This window comes from Periophthalmus magnuspinnatus, chromosome 23 (genome assembly GCF_009829125.3).
Source record: "Periophthalmus magnuspinnatus isolate fPerMag1 chromosome 23, fPerMag1.2.pri, whole genome shotgun sequence".
Classification (NCBI taxonomy): domain Eukaryota; kingdom Metazoa; phylum Chordata; class Actinopteri; order Gobiiformes; family Gobiidae; genus Periophthalmus; species Periophthalmus magnuspinnatus.
The window spans coordinates 8703787-8725944 of NC_047148.1; the positions used below are offsets into that span (position 1 = coordinate 8703787).

General features: G+C 41.6%; 1 protein-coding gene across 1 annotated transcript in view; it reads left to right on the forward strand.

The window, feature by feature from the left end:
- plxnc1 (plexin C1) overlaps nt 1-22158 on the forward strand; it is a 31767-nt gene that overhangs the window by 7793 nt on the left and 1816 nt on the right. The window contains exons 11-27 of the mRNA XM_033989310.2: nt 2980-3088; nt 3164-3325; nt 4500-4667; nt 7902-7998; nt 8080-8181; nt 8693-8796; nt 8875-8916; nt 9139-9263; nt 9805-10003; nt 11255-11401; nt 16487-16655; nt 17132-17232; nt 18752-18827; nt 18903-18937; nt 19042-19134; nt 19382-19545; nt 20215-20362. Coding sequence (XP_033845201.2) covers nt 2980-3088; nt 3164-3325; nt 4500-4667; nt 7902-7998; nt 8080-8181; nt 8693-8796; nt 8875-8916; nt 9139-9263; nt 9805-10003; nt 11255-11401; nt 16487-16655; nt 17132-17232; nt 18752-18827; nt 18903-18937; nt 19042-19134; nt 19382-19545; nt 20215-20362 — 2041 coding nt within the window. The remainder of the gene's footprint in view (nt 1-2979; nt 3089-3163; nt 3326-4499; nt 4668-7901; nt 7999-8079; nt 8182-8692; nt 8797-8874; nt 8917-9138; nt 9264-9804; nt 10004-11254; nt 11402-16486; nt 16656-17131; nt 17233-18751; nt 18828-18902; nt 18938-19041; nt 19135-19381; nt 19546-20214; nt 20363-22158) is intronic.

Consider the following 22158-nt stretch of genomic DNA (forward strand, 5'->3'; position numbering starts at 1 on the left):
GGTGAAAGGTCGACTGTTTGTGTCACTTCCCAAATTTTAAATCTTTCATAGCAAGACAACTTCCCTTTTACAGAACTGAAACAGTTACTCTCCCTCAGTTTCATAAGATAAGGTCCAACACTTTCTGCAATGATGTTTGTTGCTTGCAATATGGAAAGTTCATCTTTTTTATATATAATTCATTAATTATTTATTAATTACTTATTATCCTATGATTTACGTATTATTCTTTCTTGAAATAGGATTTTTGGCACTTGTCCGAGATGTGAAAATGTATATTTTCTTAGACATAGGATTGGGATTTTTCTACCTCTGTTTATGTCACGCATAATACAAATAAACCAGGCTCAGCCTGAAGGAGTGACGTGGGGCCGTCCTCCCATGGACCCACCAGCTGTGGGAGGATCCATGAAAGGCAGGTGCAAAGAGATCTGGGCAGCGGTCGAAGGCGGGTTCCTCGACGACTGAATCTCTGGACATGGAGAGTGGCTCTGGCAACATGGAATGTCACTTCGCTGGGGAAGGAGCCTGAGCTTGTGTGGGAGGTTGAGCGTTACTGGCTAGATATAGTCGGCCTCACCTCCACACACAGCTTGAGCTCTGGAACCCAACTCCTTGAGAGGGGCTGGAGCTTGCTTATTGCCCCATAGCTCAGCCGTCTTATGTTGGAGTTCACCCTGGTGAACGAGAGGGTCACCCTGTGCTGACTGACCCTGTGGGTCGGGGGCAGGTCTCTCACTGTTGTGTCGGCCTATGGGCCGGACAGCAGTGCAAAGTACCTGGCCTTGTTGGAGTCCCTTAGGAGGGGTACTAGAAAGTTCACTGACCAGGCACTCCGTTGTTCTACTGGGGGACTTCAACGCCCACGTGGGCAACGACAGTGACATTTGGAGGGGCGTGACAGGGAAGAACGGCCTCCCTGATCTGAACTCGAGCGGTGTTCTGTTATTAGACTTCTGTGCTAGCCACAGTTTGTCCATAACGAACACCATGTTCGAGCATAAGGGTGTCCATCAGTGCACGTGGCACCAGGACACCCTCGGTCAGAGGTCGATGATTGACTTTGTTGTCGTGTCATCTGATCTCCGGCCGCGTGTCTTGGACACTCGGGTGAAGAGAGGGGCAGAGCTGTCAACTGATCGCCCCCTGGTGGTGAGTTGGATCCGCTGGCAGAGGAGGAAGCCGGACAGACATGGCAGGCCCAAGTGTATTGTAAGGGTCTGTTGGGAACATCTGGCGGAGCCCTCTGTCAGGGGGGGTTTCAACTCGCACTTCCAGGAGAGCTTCTCCATAATCCCGGGGGAGGTTGGGGACATGGACTCCGAGTGGGCCATGTTCTCCACCTTTATTGTCGAGGCGGCTGCTCATAGCTGTGGTTGTAAGGTCTGCGGTGCTTGTCATGGCGGCAACCCTTGAACCCAGTGGTGGACACCGGAAGCAAGAGATGCCGTCAGGCTGAAGAAGGAGTCCTGTCAAGCCTTGTTGGCTTGTGGGACTCCTGAGGCAGCTGACAAGTACCGGTCCTCGATGTCCACATGCGTTTTGTGGATCTGGAGAAGGCATTCGGCCGTGTCTCCCATGGTGTCCTTTAGGGGGGGGCTCCGGGAATATGGGGTTCGTGGCCCTTTGCAAAGGGCTGTGCGGTCCCTGTATGTTCGCATTGCCTGCAGTAAGTCAGACCTGTTCCCGGTGAATGTTGGGCTCCGCCAGGGCTGCCCAGGGCTGCCCTTTGTCACCGGTTCTGTTCATTGTATTTATGGACAGAATTTCTAGGCGCAGCATCTCATCAGCAAGATCTCATCTCTGCTGTTTGCAGATGATGTTGTCCTGATGGCTTCATCGAGCCAGGACCTGCAGCAGGTACTGGGGTGGTTTGCAGATGAGTGTGAAGCGGCTGGGATGGGAATCAGCTCCTCCAAATTCGAGGCCATGGTTCTCGACCGGAAAAAGGTGGCTTGTCCTCTCCAGGTGGGTGGTGAGTCTCTGCCTCAAGTGGAGGAGTTCAAGTATCTCGGGGTCTTGTTCACGAGTGAGGGAAGGATGGAGCGTGAGATTGACACGCGGATCGATGCAGCGTCTGCATTGATGTGGTCGCTGTATCGGTCCGTTGTGGTGATGAAGGAGCTGAGTCGAAAGGCGACGCTCTCGATTTACCGGTCAATCTACGCTCCTACCCTCACCTATGGTCATGAGTTCTGGGTAATGACCGAAAGGACAAGATCATGGATACAAGCGGCCGAAATGGGTTTCTTCCGCAGGGTAGCTGAGTGCTCCCTTAGAGATAGGGTGAGGAGCTCTGTCACACGGGAGGAGCTCGGAGTAGAGTCATTGCTGTTCTACGTCGACAGGAGTCAGCTGAGGTGGCTTTGTCATCTGTTTCGGATGCCCCCTGGACGCCTCCCTGGGGAGGTGTTCCGGGCATGTCCCACCGGATGGAGGCCCCGGGGAAGACCCAGGACACGCTGGAGGGACTATCTGTCTTGGCTGGCATGGGAACACCTTGGGGTCCCACCAAAGGAGATGGAGGACGTGTCTGGGGTGAGGGAAGTCTGGGAGTCCCTGCTTAGACTGCTGCCCCCGCGATCTGTTTTCAGATAAGCAGAAGAAGATGGATGGAAAAAGCAATTCACACACCACTCAGTGGTTCACACTGCAACACATTTCACATACTATTTTTCCAACTAGCATATTTGAGCCTTTTTATTTCTTTATGTTGTCTAAAAACTAAAGAAAAACTCCCGCACACTGTCTCACTCTTAATGCAATTTTATTCCATTCTTTATGTTGTCCCAACCAAAACATTCATTATCTCTCCTACTATATACATGTACAAAGCATTGCACATCATTAGGAATTTTTACAAAGATCTAGTGAGCTGTTTCTCTGGTGGACTCACTCCTAAATATACTGATCCTTGCTATTAACAGATTTTTGTTTTTCAGTAATCTAATATTTCTCCTTTTATTATTTTTGACCTAGTGGAGGGAGAACTATCACTCTGGTTGGATCCAATATGGAATTTGTTGATGCAGTTGTCCACAGTCACTCTCCACTGAAGACTCTTGCTGTTCGGTTCAGAAAACCTCAGGTCTGTATGTAAAACTAATGTCAATCTGTCTTAGAAATGATGTTTTCAAAACTCTTTGTTTTTAATTTTAAACAGAACGTCACATATACCTGTCCAGCCGCCGGGAGCCCTCTCTCGAGCATTGTGCTTCTGAAAGTAGCTAATCAAACCCTGAACTGCTCCAGACCCATCACATATCTGCCAGACCCTGTGTTCATCTCCACTAAGGCATGGGACCACACCAGCATCATTATAGAGGTGAGGAATGCCCTGAATACAGCGCTATACTGGAGGCAGTGAAAGCTACAAATACAGTCTTTTGGTAAAAAATGTAAACTTTGTGTGTTCCTTTGAAACAAGGCCTTAAAAGAACATTGACAGATAAAGGACAAGTCATGAGCATTTAAAAGTGCACTATGTAACTTCTGAGTGGCCCATGCTTGTCTGCATGGAGATTTTATTGGCCTAAAATGTTTCACAGTATGGCATTAAAGTCAGTGTATCTTATATTACAGGCGTTTTAATTACTCAAAATATCCTGAAAACATGCATTCTTACTGCAAATAGGCCCACCTCTCCACACATCTGACCTGTAACTTGGTCTGGTAGCATCATCTGTTAGTTTTATGGAGATCGAGGTTTCATACTATACTATGGAATATTCCTGGGTATATTGACCCATTAAATAATTTCTCAAAGCTGCAGTTTTACTGCAAATACACTGCCTGGACAAGAAAAAAGTCACCACCTGGATTTAACTAAGCAAATAGGTACAGGTTGCTGCAGTTGGTCAGGTCTAGGTTCAGCAACAGTCTGTGCTCAAAGAATGAGGTCAGCTGACACCTGAATATACTGAATGACCAGGTTATTCCATCAATGGATTTTTTCTTCCCTGATGGCACGGGTATATTCCAAGATGACAATACCAGGATTCATCAGGCTCAAATTGTGAAAGAGTGATTCAGGAGCATGAGACATACTTTTCACACATGGATTGTCCACCACAGAGTCCAGACTTTAACCCCATTGAGAATCTTTGGGATGTGCTGGAGAAGGCGTTGTGCAGCGTCAGACTCTAACATCATCAATGCAACATCTTGGTGAAAAATTTATGCAACACTGGATGGAAATAAATCTTGTGCCATTGCAGAAGCTTATCGAAACAATGCCACAGCGAATGCCTGCTGCAATCAAAGCTAAAGGCGGTCTAACGAAATATTAGAGATTGTGACCTTTTATTTTGGTTGCAACTTTTTTTTTTGGCCAGGCAGTGTCTTTCTTATAATTTCTCTATAGATTTTTAAGTGTACAGGTATGAATGCTAGATGATGGACAAGATAGAGAACTTACATTTACTGCACAGATCTAACTAATGTCCTTTCTCTATTGTCCTATTGTCCTTACCCTTAATATATTTATGTTTCCTGTGTAGAAAAAGGCAGATAAACTGGGTATACTACTGGAGGAGCTGTCCATGTGGGCTGTAGTAAAAGGACAGAACTACTCCTGCCTCATGAAAGCCAACAAATCCAACAATGACACTGACTCCTACACCTGTGAGATCAAGAACAGGGCCAGCGCCAACTTTGAACAGCTGATGGTAAATCTATACACACGGTTCTCAAACTGTGGTATGTGTAGTTATGGGGAGGGGAGAGTGACAGGTGGCTTAAGTAAGGCAAGGCAAGTTTATTTCTATTGCACAATTCATACACAAAGAAAAAAATCACAATAGATACTGATTCGCCATGTTTAGTCCTGACTCTGGGCACCAGCATGAGGCTGATCCCCGATATGGTTCATATGGCACTAATATTTCAGAGATGCACTTTGGTGCTAGGTCATGGAGGGACTTGTACACAAGCAGAGCTGCTTTAAAGTCTATTCTCTGAACCACGGGAAGCCAATGCAGAGACCTGAGCAGAGGACAAGCACATGTGCTCGTACTTTCTCGTTCTATTCAGGATCCAAGCAGCAGCGTTCTTGATGTACTGCAGCTCTCGTAATGCTTGTTTGAAGAGGCCAGTGGGCATGCCATTACATTAGTGTAACTTGCTAGAGACAAATGCATAGAAGTATGTCTAAGTCTGGTTTTGACAGTATACCTTTATTTTTTGCAATATTTTTTTAGATGGTTAAAAGGTGCAGATGTTATTGGGTTAATGTGGCTGTTAAAATTCAAGTTTGAGTCCATTACCCCCAGATTTCTAGCATGACTTGAAGGTTTTAGAGAGAGAGACTGGAGGTGACTGCTGACACTTTCTCTTTGTTTCTGTGGGCCAAAGATTATGACTTCAGTCTTGTCTGAGTTTAGCTGGAGAAAGTTGTTTTGCATCCACTCACTGATCTGTTGGATGCAGTGGCAGAGTGAACTTGCCCCTATTCACCTGCTGCCAGTGAGACATAGATGTTTGATGTCTTCTATATAGGACTTGAACCAGTTTAGTGCAGTACCAGAGATTCCCACCCAGTCCTCTAGTCTCTGTAAAAGGATACCATGATCAACAATCTTAAAAGCAGCACTCAGATCAAGACTGAGACTTCGCCTGCATCAGTGTTCAGGCAGATGTCATTTGTCACCTTGATAAGAGCAGTCTCAGTGCTGTGGTGGGGTCTACAACCTGACTGGAGCTGTTGATTTGGAGAAAGTTAATAAGCTGTTGGTTAACAACTTTTTTCAAGGATTTTGACAAAAAACGGCAGATTTGAGATGGGTTGGTATTTTTTCAGTGTTGTGGCATCAAGACCGCTCTTCTTTAGGAGAGGCGTGATAACCATAGTTTTCAAAGCTCTTGGGAAGGTTCCAGATTGAAGTGACATGTTACCTATGCAAGGGAGTGATGATAAACTGTTGAACACAGACTTTAGATATCTAGTTAGTAACACATCGAGGCAGCATGTAAATAAAGTGAGATTGGTGATGATCTCTTGGACAATTTTGACAGTCACAGGTGCAAAATGATTCAGCTCTAAGTGTCTATGTGGCTGCAAGGTTGTTATTTGTGTTGTGGAATTGATGGCATTGTTGATGCCCTGAACCTTCTCATTAAAGAACACTGCAAACTCATTGCACTTAGATGTGGAAATTAGTTCTAATGACAGCAGAGCTGGAAGATTTGTTACTGTAACTTAAAAAATTACCTCTCCCTTACATAAACTGTGGTTGTACTTGTGCATCTTTCCTCTGTAAATCTCATAATGAACCTGGAGCTTTGACTTGCGCCATTCCCACTCAGCCCTCCGGCACTCCCTTTTCTGTGCCCTGCTCTTGACAGAGTCATCATTCCTCCATGGTGCTTTCTTCTTATCTTTAACCAATTAACCTTCATCGGGGCAATGGTGTCCAGAACATTCAAAACACTCCAAGTTCCAGAGTTGAACAAATCATCAACATTAGAACATGAGGCATTTTCAAAGTGTATCATTTCCATGAACAGTGCACCTGTGTTATCATTTATGTGTCTTATTGAACAACTGCAGGGCCAGCCGCTGGTTTGGGAATAATAGGTCAAAGAAGACACAGAAATGATCAGACAGCGCAACATCGACCACACTGACATTTGAAATATTTACTAGTTTTGGAATGAGCAGGATCAGAGTGTGTCTTCTGTTGTGGGTGGGCTCGCTGACATACTGAGTCAGACCAAAGGTTTCGAGGACAGAACTAAGTTCTTTACTATTTCTGTCAAACACATTATCCACATGTACATTAAAATCACCTGTAAAGACTAAACCATCAAAGTCTGTGCATACGACTGAAAGTATCTCAGTAAAATCATCAATAAAACTCGGACAGTGCTGGTTTGTATATGACTATGTAGAGCATGGAGGGTGATTGTTTTAGCTACATTTTAAAGGAAACATACTCAAATGATGAAAACACCTCAAATGACAATCTGTAGGTAACTAAATGATCTCTAAAATAGCACACACAAACTTCCACCCTTTTTTTTTGCTCGTGTTTCAGATTCAAATTTGAAGTTGGGTGGAGTTGATTCCACTAGAATACCTATGTTTTTATCTAGCCATGTCTCCCTTAACATAAGTCAAGATTAAAAGAATAAATAAAAGGATTAATTAGATCATTAAGTAGTAGCGTGTTCTTATTTTCTTTGGCAAATGAAAGCTTTAAAGAGCCCATATTACACTATTTTCTAATAGTCATAATGTTATTGCCTCATCAAAAACATACCTGGAGTTTTGTTTATGTTTCACACATTTTTAAATCTCAAATCTTGCATATTTACACTGTGCTCTTCTCTCAAACAGAAAACTCTCTGTTCCGCCTTCTGGTGTCATGTGGTGATACAGGAAGCGCTTTCCCTGTGTTTGCACCTTCACTAGAATAATTTTGATAATATCAGTCCTTCTACGGAACTAAATGTAAAAGATAGCTTTTCTTTTGAAAACTACAGCTTCATGACATCGCCAGGTGAAACAGAGCATTTTGAGCTTTGGAGATAGACAATAATGAAGGATTCCTCAAACATGTGTGAATGAAACAAAACACAGCCATTTTTGAGGAGCTAACAGCATTATAACATGGCTAAAGTTTGTGCAATATAGAACCTTTAAACACTTTTACTCTTGGATTAAATTTGTATTTCTTTAAGTATATTGTAGTGTATTTCTATAAGTTGCAGTGTACGATGTTCAACCTATTTTGAGCTTTAAACCAGGTTATGATGATCTTTCATGTAAAACACATGGCGTATTTTGTTTTGTACTAGTGTGACCTTGCAGTAATCCATTTTCTGTTTGATGCATTGTTTTGCTAGTATAGTACAGGTCCTAAATATATTACACATTTAAAATTGTGTAACGTTTCTTTCAGATACAAGTTGGGGATATGACAGTCATGCTGAAGCCTAAGTCATCAAATCTGTTGCTGATTTTGCTGGTGCTACTGCTGATACCCTGCATATTTATAGGTGACCATACTATTTATTAATTGAAATATTACATCGGACTTTTAAATGGGTGTACTAATACTGTATTTGTCATTTTGAAAGTTCTGCTAATCGTGTATAAGAAGAAGCAGAACCAGCTGACCAATCGCATGAACAGTTTGATGGAAAACCTGGAGATGGACATCAGGAATGATATCAGACAAGGTGAGGGATTATAGAGTTTGAACCATTTATAGGTTTAAAGATGCAATATGCCGCTGTTTTCCATGGAAATGTTTCACAGCGTGACACAAGCACAATATGTCATCTTTAATCTAATCTGTCGTGCATTGTTTCAGTCAGGTGTTTTCAGTGCTAAAACATAACTTGAAAAAAAAAACATTTTGACCTGATAACACCCCATACTTGTCTCCATGGAGATTGATGTTTAATGCAATTCTATGGAACTTTCCAGACAAAGCAATAACATTTCCACAAAGACAAGCAAGTAGCAGACATTGTGCCCCTTTAATCTTTTTAGGCTAAGCTGTATTTTGTCACATGCATACTGCAACAAATAATAGAGATAAGATCATCTATTTGTAATGTTCTATATATAGATTTGTTGCATTATGAAAAGTTTTACTAAAATACTAATGAATCTTATAATAAACAATGATCCCACCTTACTTGCTTTCACCTGTAAAGTAAACATTGCTGTCTCCTCTCTTTTTAGGTTTCATTGACTTACAGACAGAAAATGCAGATCTTTTGGAAAATGTTGGCACTATTCCCTTCCTCGACTATAAACATTTTGCCTCCAGGATATTTTTTCCCGAGGTAGAGTCAGTTTGTGTCATCTCCCAAAATAACTATAACTTCTGTACTTTCAAATAATAATATGTTTTCCCCTTTTAGAGTGAAGCCCTGATGAAGGCCTGTGTTAACGATATCGGTCAGGTTAGACATCTATAAATGCTAAAAATTGAATAGATTTATTTAGTGGTATCGTTCATATTATACTGTATTGTGTCCACATAGCTTAGTTTATACTTTTATTTTTTTTTTAAATCTAGATGAAAATGGATATTCAGAATTAAAGTCATTCAAGGCAACATAGGCTTTTCTCAACTTTAACTATTATATTGTTTCATTAAATTCATGCTTTGTCCACATTTTCAGGACGGGGTGATAGTCCAACTTGATGGGTGCTGTCAGAGTCTGTCTAAACTGATTCGGGATCAGTTCTTCCTCACGTCTATGGTTCACACATTGGAGGAACAGAAAAACTTCTCCATCAAAGACAAGTAAAAGAATATTTGTTATATATCCTATTGAATCCATTATAGTGTTAGTGTCTGGGGTAGTAGCTTCATCAGTCGCAGTCACTGTCTCTCTGTGTATACTCATCAAGCCTGCGAGTTCCCTTTACAGGTAAATAATAATGATAACAGTTATTCATTATTATTATTATTATTATCACCACAGTATACCAGTTTACCAGTATCTCAGACATATTTTGCACCATTAACCTTTAACAGTTTACTGATACATTACAGTTAAGGTGTGTTTTAATGTTTTGTACACGAACAAAACAGCAGCAAATACCAAATAGTTGGTATATTTCTTATGATCTCTTTGCTGAAAACAACGTACTCACTACACTTTCAGAGCGTTGTCACAACACAATCAGCGTGCATTTAAGAGAGATGACATCTAAAACATCTTCTGGCATGTTTTGGTTAGGGAACAATGTTAAATGTTATGGTAGAAATCTCTAAAAAGTTGATTTTGCATAAAAGCGCTAATGACAAGTGCGCAATGGGTTAATAATTATGTCATTTTCAGGTGCGTGCTGGCGTCACTCCTCACTGTAGCACTGCACAGTGACCTGAGTTATCTAACGGAGGTGATGGAGGTTTTACTGAAGGACCTGATGCAGCAGAGCTCTAATACTCAGCCCAAACTCCTCCTGAGACGCACCGAGTCCACAGTAGAGAAACTGCTCACCAATTGGATGTCCATCTGTCTCTATGGCTTCCTCAGGGTCAGTTTCACAGACATATGGTAAAATTAACCCATAACCCAGCCACAGTGCATATAGTTTATGTGTTACTATAATATCTATTGCTGGGTCTGTCTAAATGATAAAGACACTGGCAAGTTCAACTTTCTCTCTATGCAGTCTCTATGTAGTCTCTCAGTCCCCAGGTATGTTCCATGGTAAAAGAAAAATTCAAATCTGTTAACTGGGCAAAACATTTTTTTATGAGTGAAGATGTTTTGCTGCTCATCTAAGTCGCTTTTTCAGTTCTTGTAGTTTCATTAGCAGTCTCATTAGCAAAATGCATGCTGACTGTAATGTGATAGCATTCTGAAAGACTTTCCATGTACGATTTGGACATCATGAAATTGTTAAGTGACTAGAGATCTGTATTTTGCCTCAACCAATGGCTTTCAATTTACATGTTAGTATATGTCGTAACGGGCGCGGGAAGGACCAAGAGGTGCAGACTCGGGGCAAGGTTACAGTGTTTATTTACAAAGGCAGTGAAATTCAGTCTTAATTAGTTCATATAAGTTCACACGGAGAATCACGGAGCGGGAGGCAGACCAGGCGGGCGGAGTGCAGGTCGGGGACGAGGAAACCAGGACCGGGGTGCAGGCAAGAGCAGGGCGAGACCGGGGCAGGCTGGTCCGGCGTAGTCCAGAGAGCGGAGTCCGAGACCGAAGGCGAGCAGCAAGCCGGAGACCAGGAGGAGACAGGTAGCGAGACGGAGGGGGGACTTTACTGGAGCCGGAGCGCAGAGGCAGGAGCAGGGATGAGCGAGGACAGGGATCTGGAGGGTAACAAAATCCAAATGAGTACATACAAGCAGGTACCAGGATACAAAACTGAGCTGGAGCATTCACGTTTACACACGGACGGTCTGGCGCCGAGTGTAGTCTGCCGAGCCCTCAAGTACTCAGCAGCAGGTGGCGGTGATTACGCTGATGCGCTCCAGGTGCGTGCGGGAGAAGTCTCGAACTCCGCCCAGCTCCGGGCAGACAGGTCGGGGAGGGGTAGAGAGCACAGGAGGACAGGAACCAACGGGCGTCATGACAGTATATTAAAGGAATTAAGTTTTTGTTTTTTTTTTTATGTTGAGTTAACCTTCCCTCAAATGCATTGTATTATTGCCTATATATTCATCAGCGGTGGTTCAGCAAATAAAGCAGCTGTTCAATCTTTAAAAATATGTGTTTTCCCCCAATCCCTCTTCAACCCTGACCTTATTCCCATACCTTCTGTGCACAGGAGGGTGTGGGGCAGCAGTTATTTCTCCTGGTCAGTGCTCTGTCTCAGCAGATCTCCAAAGGCCCGGTGGACTGTGTGACTGAGAAGGCTCTCTACACTCTGAGTGAAGACTGGCTCCTGTGGCAAGCCCAGGACTTCCAGCCGCTGGTAACACACCCAATATTGAATGAAGATTAGGTCTATCAAAATATATAATTATTATTAGGGTAACTTTTAATTTGGTTGTAGTCTTGATATTTTGCTTAAAATGTTATGAAGGTTGAAGTCTTTCAGTCACCTTTACTGTAATTAAGTTTATTCTGTTGCTCCATTTAAAGCAGTACACCGTAGTCTGCATTGTCAAATTGTCCATCCATCCATTTTCTTCCGCTTATCCGGGGCCGGGTCACGGGGGCAGCAGTCTAAGCAGGGACTCCCAAACTTCCCTCACCCCAGACACGTCCTCCAGCTCCTCCGGTGGGATCCCAAGGCATTTCCAGGCCAGCCGAGAGACATAGTTCCTCCAGCTTTTTTTCCTTTTCTCTTTATTGTTTATATTATGGAAATTCAAACTGAAAGGCATTTTTAAATTTCCATCCATCCATTTTCTTCCGCTTATCCAGCAGCAGTCTGAGCAGGGACTCCCAGACTTCCCTCACCTCAGACACGTCCTCACGTGGGACCCCAAGGCGTTCCCAGGCCAGCCGAGAGACATAGTCCCTCCAGCGTGTCCTGGGTCTTCCCCGGGGCCTCCTCCCGGTGGGACATGCCCAGAACACCTCCCTAGGGAGGCGTCCAGGAGGCATCCTGAGCAGATGCCTGAGCCACCTCAACTGGCTCCTCTCAACGTGTAGGAGCAGCGGCTCTACTCCGAGCTCCTCCTGTGTGACCGAGCTCCTCACCCTATCCCTAAGGGTGCGCCCGGCCACTCTGCGGAGGAAACCCATTTCAGCCGCTTGTATCCGCGATCTTGTCCTTTCGGTCATTACCCAGAGCTCATGACCATAGGTGAGGGTAGGAACGTAGATTGACCGGTAAATCGAGAGCTCCTTCTTTACCACAACGGACCGATACAGCGACCGCATCACTGCAGACGCTGCACTGATCTGCCTGTCAATCTCACGCTCCATCCTTCCCTCACTCGTGAACAAGACCCCGAGATACTAGAACTCCTCCACTTGGGGCAGAGACTCACCACCCACTCGGAGAGAGCAAACCACCTTTTTCCGGTCGAGAACCATGGCCTCGGATTTAGAGGAGCTGATTCTCATCCCAGCCACTTCACACTCGGCTGCAAACCGCCCCAGTGCCTGCTGCAGGTCCTGGCTCGAAGAAGCCATCAGGACAACATCATCCGCAAACAGCAGAGATGAAATCCTGTGGTTCCCAAACCAGACCCCCTCCGGCCCCTGGCTGCGCCTAGAAATTCTGTCCATAAATATAATGAACAGAACCGGTGACAAAGGGCAGCCCTGGCGGAGTCCAACATGCACCAGGAACAGGTCTGACTTACTGCCGGCAATGCGAACACAGCTCCTGCTCCGGTCATACAGGGACCGGACAGCCCTTAGCAAAGAGCCCTGGACCCCATACTCCCAGAGCACCCCCCAAAGGACACCACGAGGGACACGGTCGAATGCCTTCTCCAGATCCACAAAACACATGTGGACTGGTTGGGCAAACTCCCATGAACCCTCAAGGACCCGATGGAGAGTATAGAGCTGGTCCAGTGTTCCACGACCGGGAGGAAAACCACACTGCTCCTCCTGTCAAATTGTTGTTATCGTAAATGTCAGTTTTTTTTCATGGCCCGTGAGGATACTGATTGTTTAGAATCCAGAGAAATCGATGGCCGATAAGCTCTACAGATATATTTTTAACAAAAACTCCACAACCCTGTTCTATTGCAAAGTGGTCTTAATCTATGTTTAGCCAGCTGGTTAGGCCAAAGCAAGTATCAGCCCCTGCTGGAGATTTAAGGCCAACAGCTGATACGCTAAAGAGTTCAAATATCAGCCCAATATATTGGGAACCCCATGTATCGGTTTATCTCTAGTATTTATTTGAATACAATTGCCTTGTTGAGAGATGATTGGCTGAAAGGTGACAGTGTGGTTGGCAGCAAAAATAGTTGAAAAGCTAAGACAACAGAAAAGCTAATGCCACTTCTCATTTAATTTTGAATTTCACGAAGCAGGCCAGTAATTATACTGTAACAGAAACACCACAAATAACTTTAAACGGTGTTCCTTTTTCTCTTGTAGTGTACTGTGGGATTATGCTTCTATGGCGCTCAGAGTTGCTTTACATTGAATTATTCATTAGTTAATTAATTGAACACTGTGTAACTTGCTGCTGCTTGCATGTTGTGTTTTGCCTGGCATGTTCCACAGTGTAGCATTAAAATTTATACTGCTTTGGGTGAGTTATATGTGTTTTATGGCTCAATAATAATTAGCAAAATAGGCAACTTGCTCTGCGGTCACTTCTAATCTGGACTGTAACGTGGACTTTCAGGGTCACATGTTTCTGTCCATGAAGATAGATCATTTTAATGATATAATTCAAAGAAAACCAATAACATCTCCATGAAGAGATTTGGACCCTACACCAGCAATGTTACATATTGTACCTTTAAAGCAAAATAGAACTAAAATTGACTAATGAATATAAATATGCTATGTTCATTTGTACAAAAAAATCTAAATTTGCTATTTGGCAAAAATAGTAGTTAAGTCTCAGATAAATTAATTGGAAGATATTTGTAAGGACCCAGTACAACAGTAGTAGTTGGAGAGAAGTGTGTTAAAGTGGTACTCAGTGACAGGAAGTGTGCCATACATCTCTGTTGTGATACAGAAAACAATGAAAGTTGTTTTTACAAAACACCAAACCATAAAAATACAATACCAGGACAGTTCTCCAATAATTGGATACATTAGGTTGTATTTTAACGATGAAATATATTTCATTAATTTTACTTTGAATTGAAAATCCTGAGATATTGCACTGATATACTGATATACTGAATTCTTGCAGTGGTGGAAGTTAAAACCACAATTGCATATTCCTGTTTTGTTGTGAGGGGTGGGGTGTATCTCTGACAGATATGACTATGATCTGTGCACTGAGTACTGTTAAGATAAAGGAGAAGTGAAGTTGACAAAATTGCAGCTTGGTGTCACATGGCGTGTGCTGGTTATCAGAAATTCTAAGTTTCTAACATTCTCTTGCACATTTCAGCAGACAGAGTATTCTCGGGTGCAAAGAAAAGAGGAACTTAAATGTGCAACAGCCCGAACTGAAGCAGACAGAGCTCTATGGCTCTATGGCTCTATGGCTTGGACTTTTAATTAAATATGTTACAAAATAACTGCAATCTTTGTGGTTCGCAAAACATGATAATTTAAACAGCAATTTTGGTTTAATTGTGATCAATCTTGCACCTAGGCTTTTCTCAATAACAAATTTTGAAGCATGATATATATTGCTACAGAGAAATACTGTGATAAATGATATTATTGAAACCAATTTATGCCACTGACACAAAGCAAGACAATCCCAGTAACCTAATTATTAAATGTACAGTATGAGCTGCAACAAAAAAATGGCTGAATGAACTCTTAATTAGACATAGAAGTTACTTATTCTACCCTCTCTACCTCACCTTATTACATAAAATGGCAGAAATCTCTCCACTTTTATGAAACTGTACACACGATAAATATTGAGTCTCAAAATATCTTGTTCCAGCTCTCATATATTGAATGATAAGTTGATATAGTGATTGTTGTGACAGACCTACTTGCACCCTATATTATGACTAAAACTACAACTGCAGATCTGATTACACTGATGTGATATTATTTTGATAAAACATATTGAACTACTCTTTCTGTATAAGTCCCTCCACTTTTACTCTCTGCTCCATCCCGCTCCTCTGCTCCTTTGCCTCTTATCTAATCTCTCGTTCCTCTGTCCCATTGCAGTCCATTAGTGAGAGTAGACTTAAGCCACAGCTGCTCAAAGAGAGACAGATCACTCAGAGAGGAATGGAAGTGAAGCGCTTTGAAAACCCACTGAGCATCACCACAGTCACATTATACACACCAATAATACACCAGTGATACATCAAAATGACACACGCAGCTAATGGAGCCGTCTACAAACAGCCACAACAACTACCTCTAGTTTCGATGTGAGGGGAAATTAATCGTTTTGTCAAAGCAGAAAAAAAAATGTTGAAAGCAGTTAGAATTAAGTTTGATATAGTTAAGTTTCATATAACCATTCTTTTATCCGTAAAGTCCCACTAGGATTTTGTTTATCATTTCTAAGGGAATCCTGGCCCCTTTTTTTTATTTTTAGATATACTCATTTCATTCAGTGATACCAATATAAAAAAAATAACATTTGTCCAGAGAGGCCCTGAGCCAATTCTCTGTGTTTTTTTTTTTTTTCCTTTTCTCTTTATTGTTTATATTATGGAAATTCAAACTGAAAGGCATTTTTAAATTTCCATCCATCCATTTTCTTCCGCTTATCCAGCAGCAGTCTGAGCAGGGACTCCCAGACTTCCCTCACCCCAGACACGTCCTCACGTGGGACCCCAAGGCGTTCCCAGGCCAGCTGAGAGATATAGTCCCTCCAGCGTGTCCTGGGTCTTCCCCGGGGCCTCCTCCCAGTGGGACATGCCCAGAACACCTCCCCAGGCAGGCGTCCAGGAGGTATCCTAAACAGATGCCCGAGCCACCTCAGCTGGCTATCTCTAAGGGAGTGAGAGTCACCCAGCAGAGGAAACCCATTTCAGCCGCTTGTATCCGCGATCTTGTCCTTTCGGTCATTACCCAGAGCTCATGACCACAGGTGAGGGTAGGAACGTAGACTGACCGGTAAATCGAGAGCTCCTTCTTTACCACAACAGACCATCACTGCGGATGCTGTACCAATCCGCCTGTCAATCTCACGCTCCATCCTTCCCTCACTCGTGAACAAGACTCCGAGATACCGGAACTCCTCCACTTGAGGCAGAGAAAGTTGGGATTGATCAACATGAAAAAGAAAAAATATAATTGTTATTGTTTTTCACCAAGCCCTAACTTGAATCAGTGACTTTATGTTTTGGATGTTTTGAATACTAGATGAATACTACATTATGGAAGTACTGGTACTAACATCTTGTAGACCACAATTTACAGTGCATCATTTTTACAACATATGTAACCAATATGTTGTTTGTTGTGTTTTGTGCAGAAGCTGGAGGTTCTGTTTGAGGTGAGCAGTGATGGCGAGATGTCAGAGGCTCTGGAGGTGGCTGTTCTCTCCTGTGACACAGTGGACCAGGTCAAAGAGAAGATCCTGGCCACCTTTAGGACCAAATTCGGGTTCCCATACAACTCCCCTCTACGAGAGCTGTGCATCGGTGAGGCCCTTTATAGAAACACCAAACTAGAGAGACCACTTCAAAGAGCATGCTAGGACATGGAGGGACAGACTCAAGGGACAGACTCAATTTAAGCTCATAGATAATAACAGTAACACCGTATGACTTTTAACAGCTAAAACACAGAGACACTGGAACAGCAATAGCAGGTTCATTGTATTATAACCAAGAATGTCAGTGCACCCAAACAATCTTGATTTATTTGTGAAGAAAAAAACTTGTATGTAAATTTCACTTTCTATACAATTCTTGTGGCATCAATTTAACAGTGGAACATTCACTAAATAAGTGGGATCAGGGGAAGTGGTTTTGCAGGACAAACAATAGAGGGACAAGTCATCACACTATGAAGTCCCTGAATCCCCATCTGTCGACCTCCTGTTTACTCTACTGCTCCTCACTGAAGAATATGGTCAAGAAAAGAAAAAATGATACTTAATTTTCTGTCTTGTCAGAGTATGTGAGAGGAAATTCGTCTCTCCGTCTTGAGGAGGTGGATTTGAGCTCGGAGAGACTTGGAGACGTGACCATGCTCAACACTATGAAGCACTACAAGGTAAAAAACAATTTAAAAATACAACTTTTAGAGTAAAAATCTATAATTTTTTTCAGTGTACATTATTTACTTCTTAGTTAAGCTTGTTGACAGAAACAATTACATGGCTACAGGCCATAAACAGAATATTACCACCTCAAAATTGTGAGAAGAGAGATTTGACACTTTATACCTCACATCTTTTTAGCCCCTTAGTTCATTTTATTTTAAGGGAACATTATGTAACTTTTTAGGTGAATTGTCCATCACCTACTTGTCTCCATGGCGAGGTTAATGCTTTCCATGGGCTATTCCACACTTAAGCATTATAATTATTCATCTTTGTGAAGAGAAGCAGGTGACGCCACCCATAAATCATTTCTTTTTATTGTTTTTGTTGTTGTTCTTTTACTATAGCTCTTTGAGATTTGTCTTGAAATGTAAAGTGCATTATAAATAAAATTCATTATTATTATTATTATTATTATTATTATTATTATTATTATTATTATTATTATTATTATTATTATTGTTATTATTATTATTATTATTATTATTGTTGTTTTTATTATTAATATTATTATTATTATTATTATTATTATTATTATTATTATTATTATTATTATTATTATTATTATTATTATTATTATTATCACATCATCAAGTTACAAGTCAGTTCTGTGAGAGGCAATCCCAATCCCAATAATGAGATGTTTTTCAAGGTGTATTTCAGTAATAAAAACACCACTAATTGAATAAATGTAAGACAAAAGTTTAACATCATACTGTGGAACATTCCGGGCAAAGCAATAACATCGCCATGGAAACAAGCATGTGGTGAATATTATATTAAGTCCTCCACCATTGTGCACCAATTATATATTAAATAAATTAAGTTGTTCAATAAATTCTGCAAGACTTGTTTCTGCTTTTCTCATCATGAAGTAAAAACTACTGAGGAAAAAGTAACATTGCTCAACTCTGGTGACTGTGTCCTCTTGTTGGGCAATTACCCTGCGTGTCAGATACTTTTCTCTGATAAAGTTTTAATAGAGAGGAGGCGCTTGCTGAGTGCTGCTTTCTGATGCAGAGAAGTGGTCTTAATGGAGTCTAATACAATCAGAGCAGAGCAGTGCATCATGGGAATTTCCTCAGGGCTGACACTGTTCCACCAGGCCATAATATTTATCTGAGTATCAAAGGTTCACCTGAGAAACAGCACATGCATTATATAGACTCTAGGCAGATTTATGAAGCTGTGTCTTAAATGGAATTGAAAAGAGCTAAAATAAATCTATAATTATACTAGTTTATGCCACACTAATGCATTTATACAAGTCTTGCCCAAGGGCACTACAACAGTCATCAATACAGCACAGAAATGCCCATTCAGTTTGGGGATCAATCCAATCAATAGTGGGGTTAGAGATGCCTATTTTTCACTTTTTTACTGTCAAAATTTCTAAATAAACTCACATTTTGTATAATATTCAAACATGAAACTGTAATAAAAGTCTCGCTTTGTGCTCCACTTGTACAGATCCCAGATGGAGCCACAATCAAAGTGCTTTCAAGAAAAACTCACGCTCCTCTAAGTCAACAGGGAAGTGTCAAAGGTATGAGCCAATTTATATTAGTAATTTAATGTTTATATTTTATTGTAAAAAGTAACCAAAGACTTTCCTCTCTAGATGACCAGGACTTTTCAGGCAAATATTTTCACTTGGTAAGAGACTGACAAAATAATATTTTTTTGCCTTGAAGTATTGCAGTATATAAATATATCTATAATATCAGCAGAAATATCGCTTATGGTATGTTGTTATTCAGATTGACCCTGATATAGTGGAAGATTTGAAAAACCCAGAGAGGAAGAAGTTGAAGTTGAAGGAAGTTCATCTTACCAAGCTGCTATCTACAAAAGTGAGAGGAACTGGCTCACACATACACCAGCACAAAAACACACTAAATACAAAACACTGGTAAAACTGAAACAGGGAACTGGAAACACTGTTAGAAACTGAACCTTTTGCCTTTAAAATAATATGCACAGCGTTTTCCCATTAGGTGAAATATGCATGTGCGAGTATTGTAATATTTTAAGGCTGTAAGTTACTTTACTAAATGACTGACTTCTAATGTAGTGCACCGTGTACCTGTGTGCCTGTAGGTGGCGGTGCACTCGTTTGTGGAGAAGCTGTTCAGGTGCATTTGGGGACTGCAGTCCAATAGAGCTCCACTGGCTGTGAAACATTTCTTTGATTTTCTGGACGTTCAGGCCGAGGACAGGAAGATCAGCGATCCTGATGTCCTTCACATCTGGAAAACCAACAGGTGCAACAGAAATTAAATGTGTTATTTTTGATTTTATATTTTGTTTACTACTGCAAAATATGTTATTGACTAAACAAACATAAAAAGCAATAAGACTACAAGTTTTCTGTTCCAGTCCCAAACCAAATAGACGTAACTGTGCCACTTAAGACATTAAAATATTTGATCGATATTGTTAAGTGAGAAAGGAGAAGGATGTTAAAATGTCCTAATTGTGACCCCTAATCGTGATCATAGCTGCAGCTAAATAAATTAATACTTTCTTCCACTTTTTTCCATGGAATACCTATGCAGAATTTGAGCTAAGAAACTGTAAGTTTAGTCAAGATATAGATTTTTTTTAATATAATATAACCAAGGATGTCCCACTTTCATTCATGATGTATTAACTTGGAAATCCTGACCTAAGAGTGCACCCTATTGTATATTACATTTACACTGAAGGGATTAAGTGAGAACATGCAAACTCTGCAAAGTTAGGCCTGATGTAGTCTGAGAATTGAACCCATGACCTTCTCGTTGTGAGGAAGAAATTCTAACTTCCAGAGCTAATGGGGATCTTAATAAAGTAAAAGCTTTCATCTGGGGCTATTAAGGGTCTTTAGGAAGTCTAGACAAAATCATGACGACTCTGCTCTTACTTTCTGTTTCATGTCTTTGTGTGGCTAGTTTACCTCTGCGTTTCTGGGTGAACATCCTGAAGAATCCTCAGTTTGTATTTGACCTGGAGAAAAGCCCTCATCTGGACGGCTGCCTCTCGGTTATTGCTCAGGCCTTCATGGACTCCTTCTCTCTCAGCGACACACAACTCGGGAAGGTCAGTTAAAATATTTACACTTTAATTCTTATTCTATTTAGCTCGTGTTATTTCCCACACAGATCAATAAAGTATATGTAAGTCAAAATGATCTTTGCCAGGCCTAAGCCTAGGTAAAAATAGCAGGCAGCACTTGAAAGTGCACAATCAGTCCTACACTAAACTTCCATAATTAAACATGGCATTTTTGTCAAAAAATAGTGATAGTGATACAGTAAAAACTTTGCCACACTAAAAGATCATAGAAGATAAAAAACAGACCTCTTACAAACTGCTCGTCTCCATGTAGATGTTATTGCTTTACCTGGACTGTTCCACAAAATTACATTAAACTTAAATTACATTTGTTTTAATACAGTCCCTGACAAAACTCTTGTCGCTTATGCATTTTGTAGAAACAAAAGCTTATAACCTGACTTTAAATGAATCGAAGAAAGATTGATCTTAATGAACACAGAAAGGTCAGATTTTGGCAAGACAAAAGATTTGTCGCCTTGTCATATGATGCACCCAATCCTAGATTACAGCCTCACCTGTGATCAGTTACTGATCAATCAATTAGTGGATGTGTATAAAAAGAATCCCAGCACACCAGACCTTCACATCAACTGCAACTTGACCTCTGACAACATGCCTAAGATCCACCCTGAGACCAAAGCGTTAATTATCAAGAGGCTCAAGACCAGATCCACTGCTGAGGTGACACCTTCAATGTGTCTCTGCGTCAAGTACAAAGAATAAGAAAAAGATCTGGAGGTGTTTTTGACAAGCCCAGGTCCGGCAGACCCCGCAAGACAACTGCTCGGGAGGACCGTTTGTTGATTCGAAAATCCAAGGCCAGCCCCTTTTCCACTGCAGCAGAGCTCCACCAGGCCTGGTCACCTCAAGTCCCTGTGTCAACCAGAACAGTTTGTAAAATTCTGTCTCGAAATGGCCTCCATGGTTGAATCAGTGCACAGAAACCAGCACTAAACAAAAGGCAATTAAAAAACCGTGTGGCATTTGCCAAGGCCCACAGCCTGCTAAAAGGATGGACACTGGAAAAGTGGCAGAAGGTGGATTTCTCAGATGAATCCTCGGTTGAATTACATCACAGCCGCCGCAAATATTGCAGGACACCTACTGGAGCCCACATGGATCCAAGATTCACCCAGAAAACAGTTAAGTTTGGTGGTGGAAAAATCATGGTCTGGGGTTACATCCAGTATGGGGGTGTGCCAGACATTTGCAGGGTGGAAGGCAATATCAATAGCCTAAAATATCAAGAAGTATTAGCTACCTCTTACATTCCCAACCATAAAAGGGGTCAAATTTTGCAGCAGGATGGTGCTCCATCACATACTTCTATCTCTACATCAAAGTTCCTCAAGGCGAAGAAGATCAAGGTGCTCCAGGACTGGCCAGCCCAGTCACCAGACATGAACATCATTGAGCATGTCTGGGGTAGAATGAAAGAGGAAGCATGGAAGGCAAAACCAAAGAATCTTGATGAACTCTGGGAGGCATGTAAGACTGCTTTCTTTGCTATTCCTGATGACTTCATCAACAAATTGTATGAATCATTGTCGAACCGCATGGATGCAGTCCTTCAAACTCATGGAAGTCATACAAGATATTAAATATGGATCTCACAGCACCACTACTTAATTCACTGACATTATGCAACATATTTTTGTATTTGAAGTAAATTATTTGTTCAATTTTCTGTAGGCGACAAAACTTTTGTCTTTCCAAAATCTGGCCTTTCTGTGTTCATTAAATGATCAATCTTTCTTCAGTGAAGCAAATTTATTTTA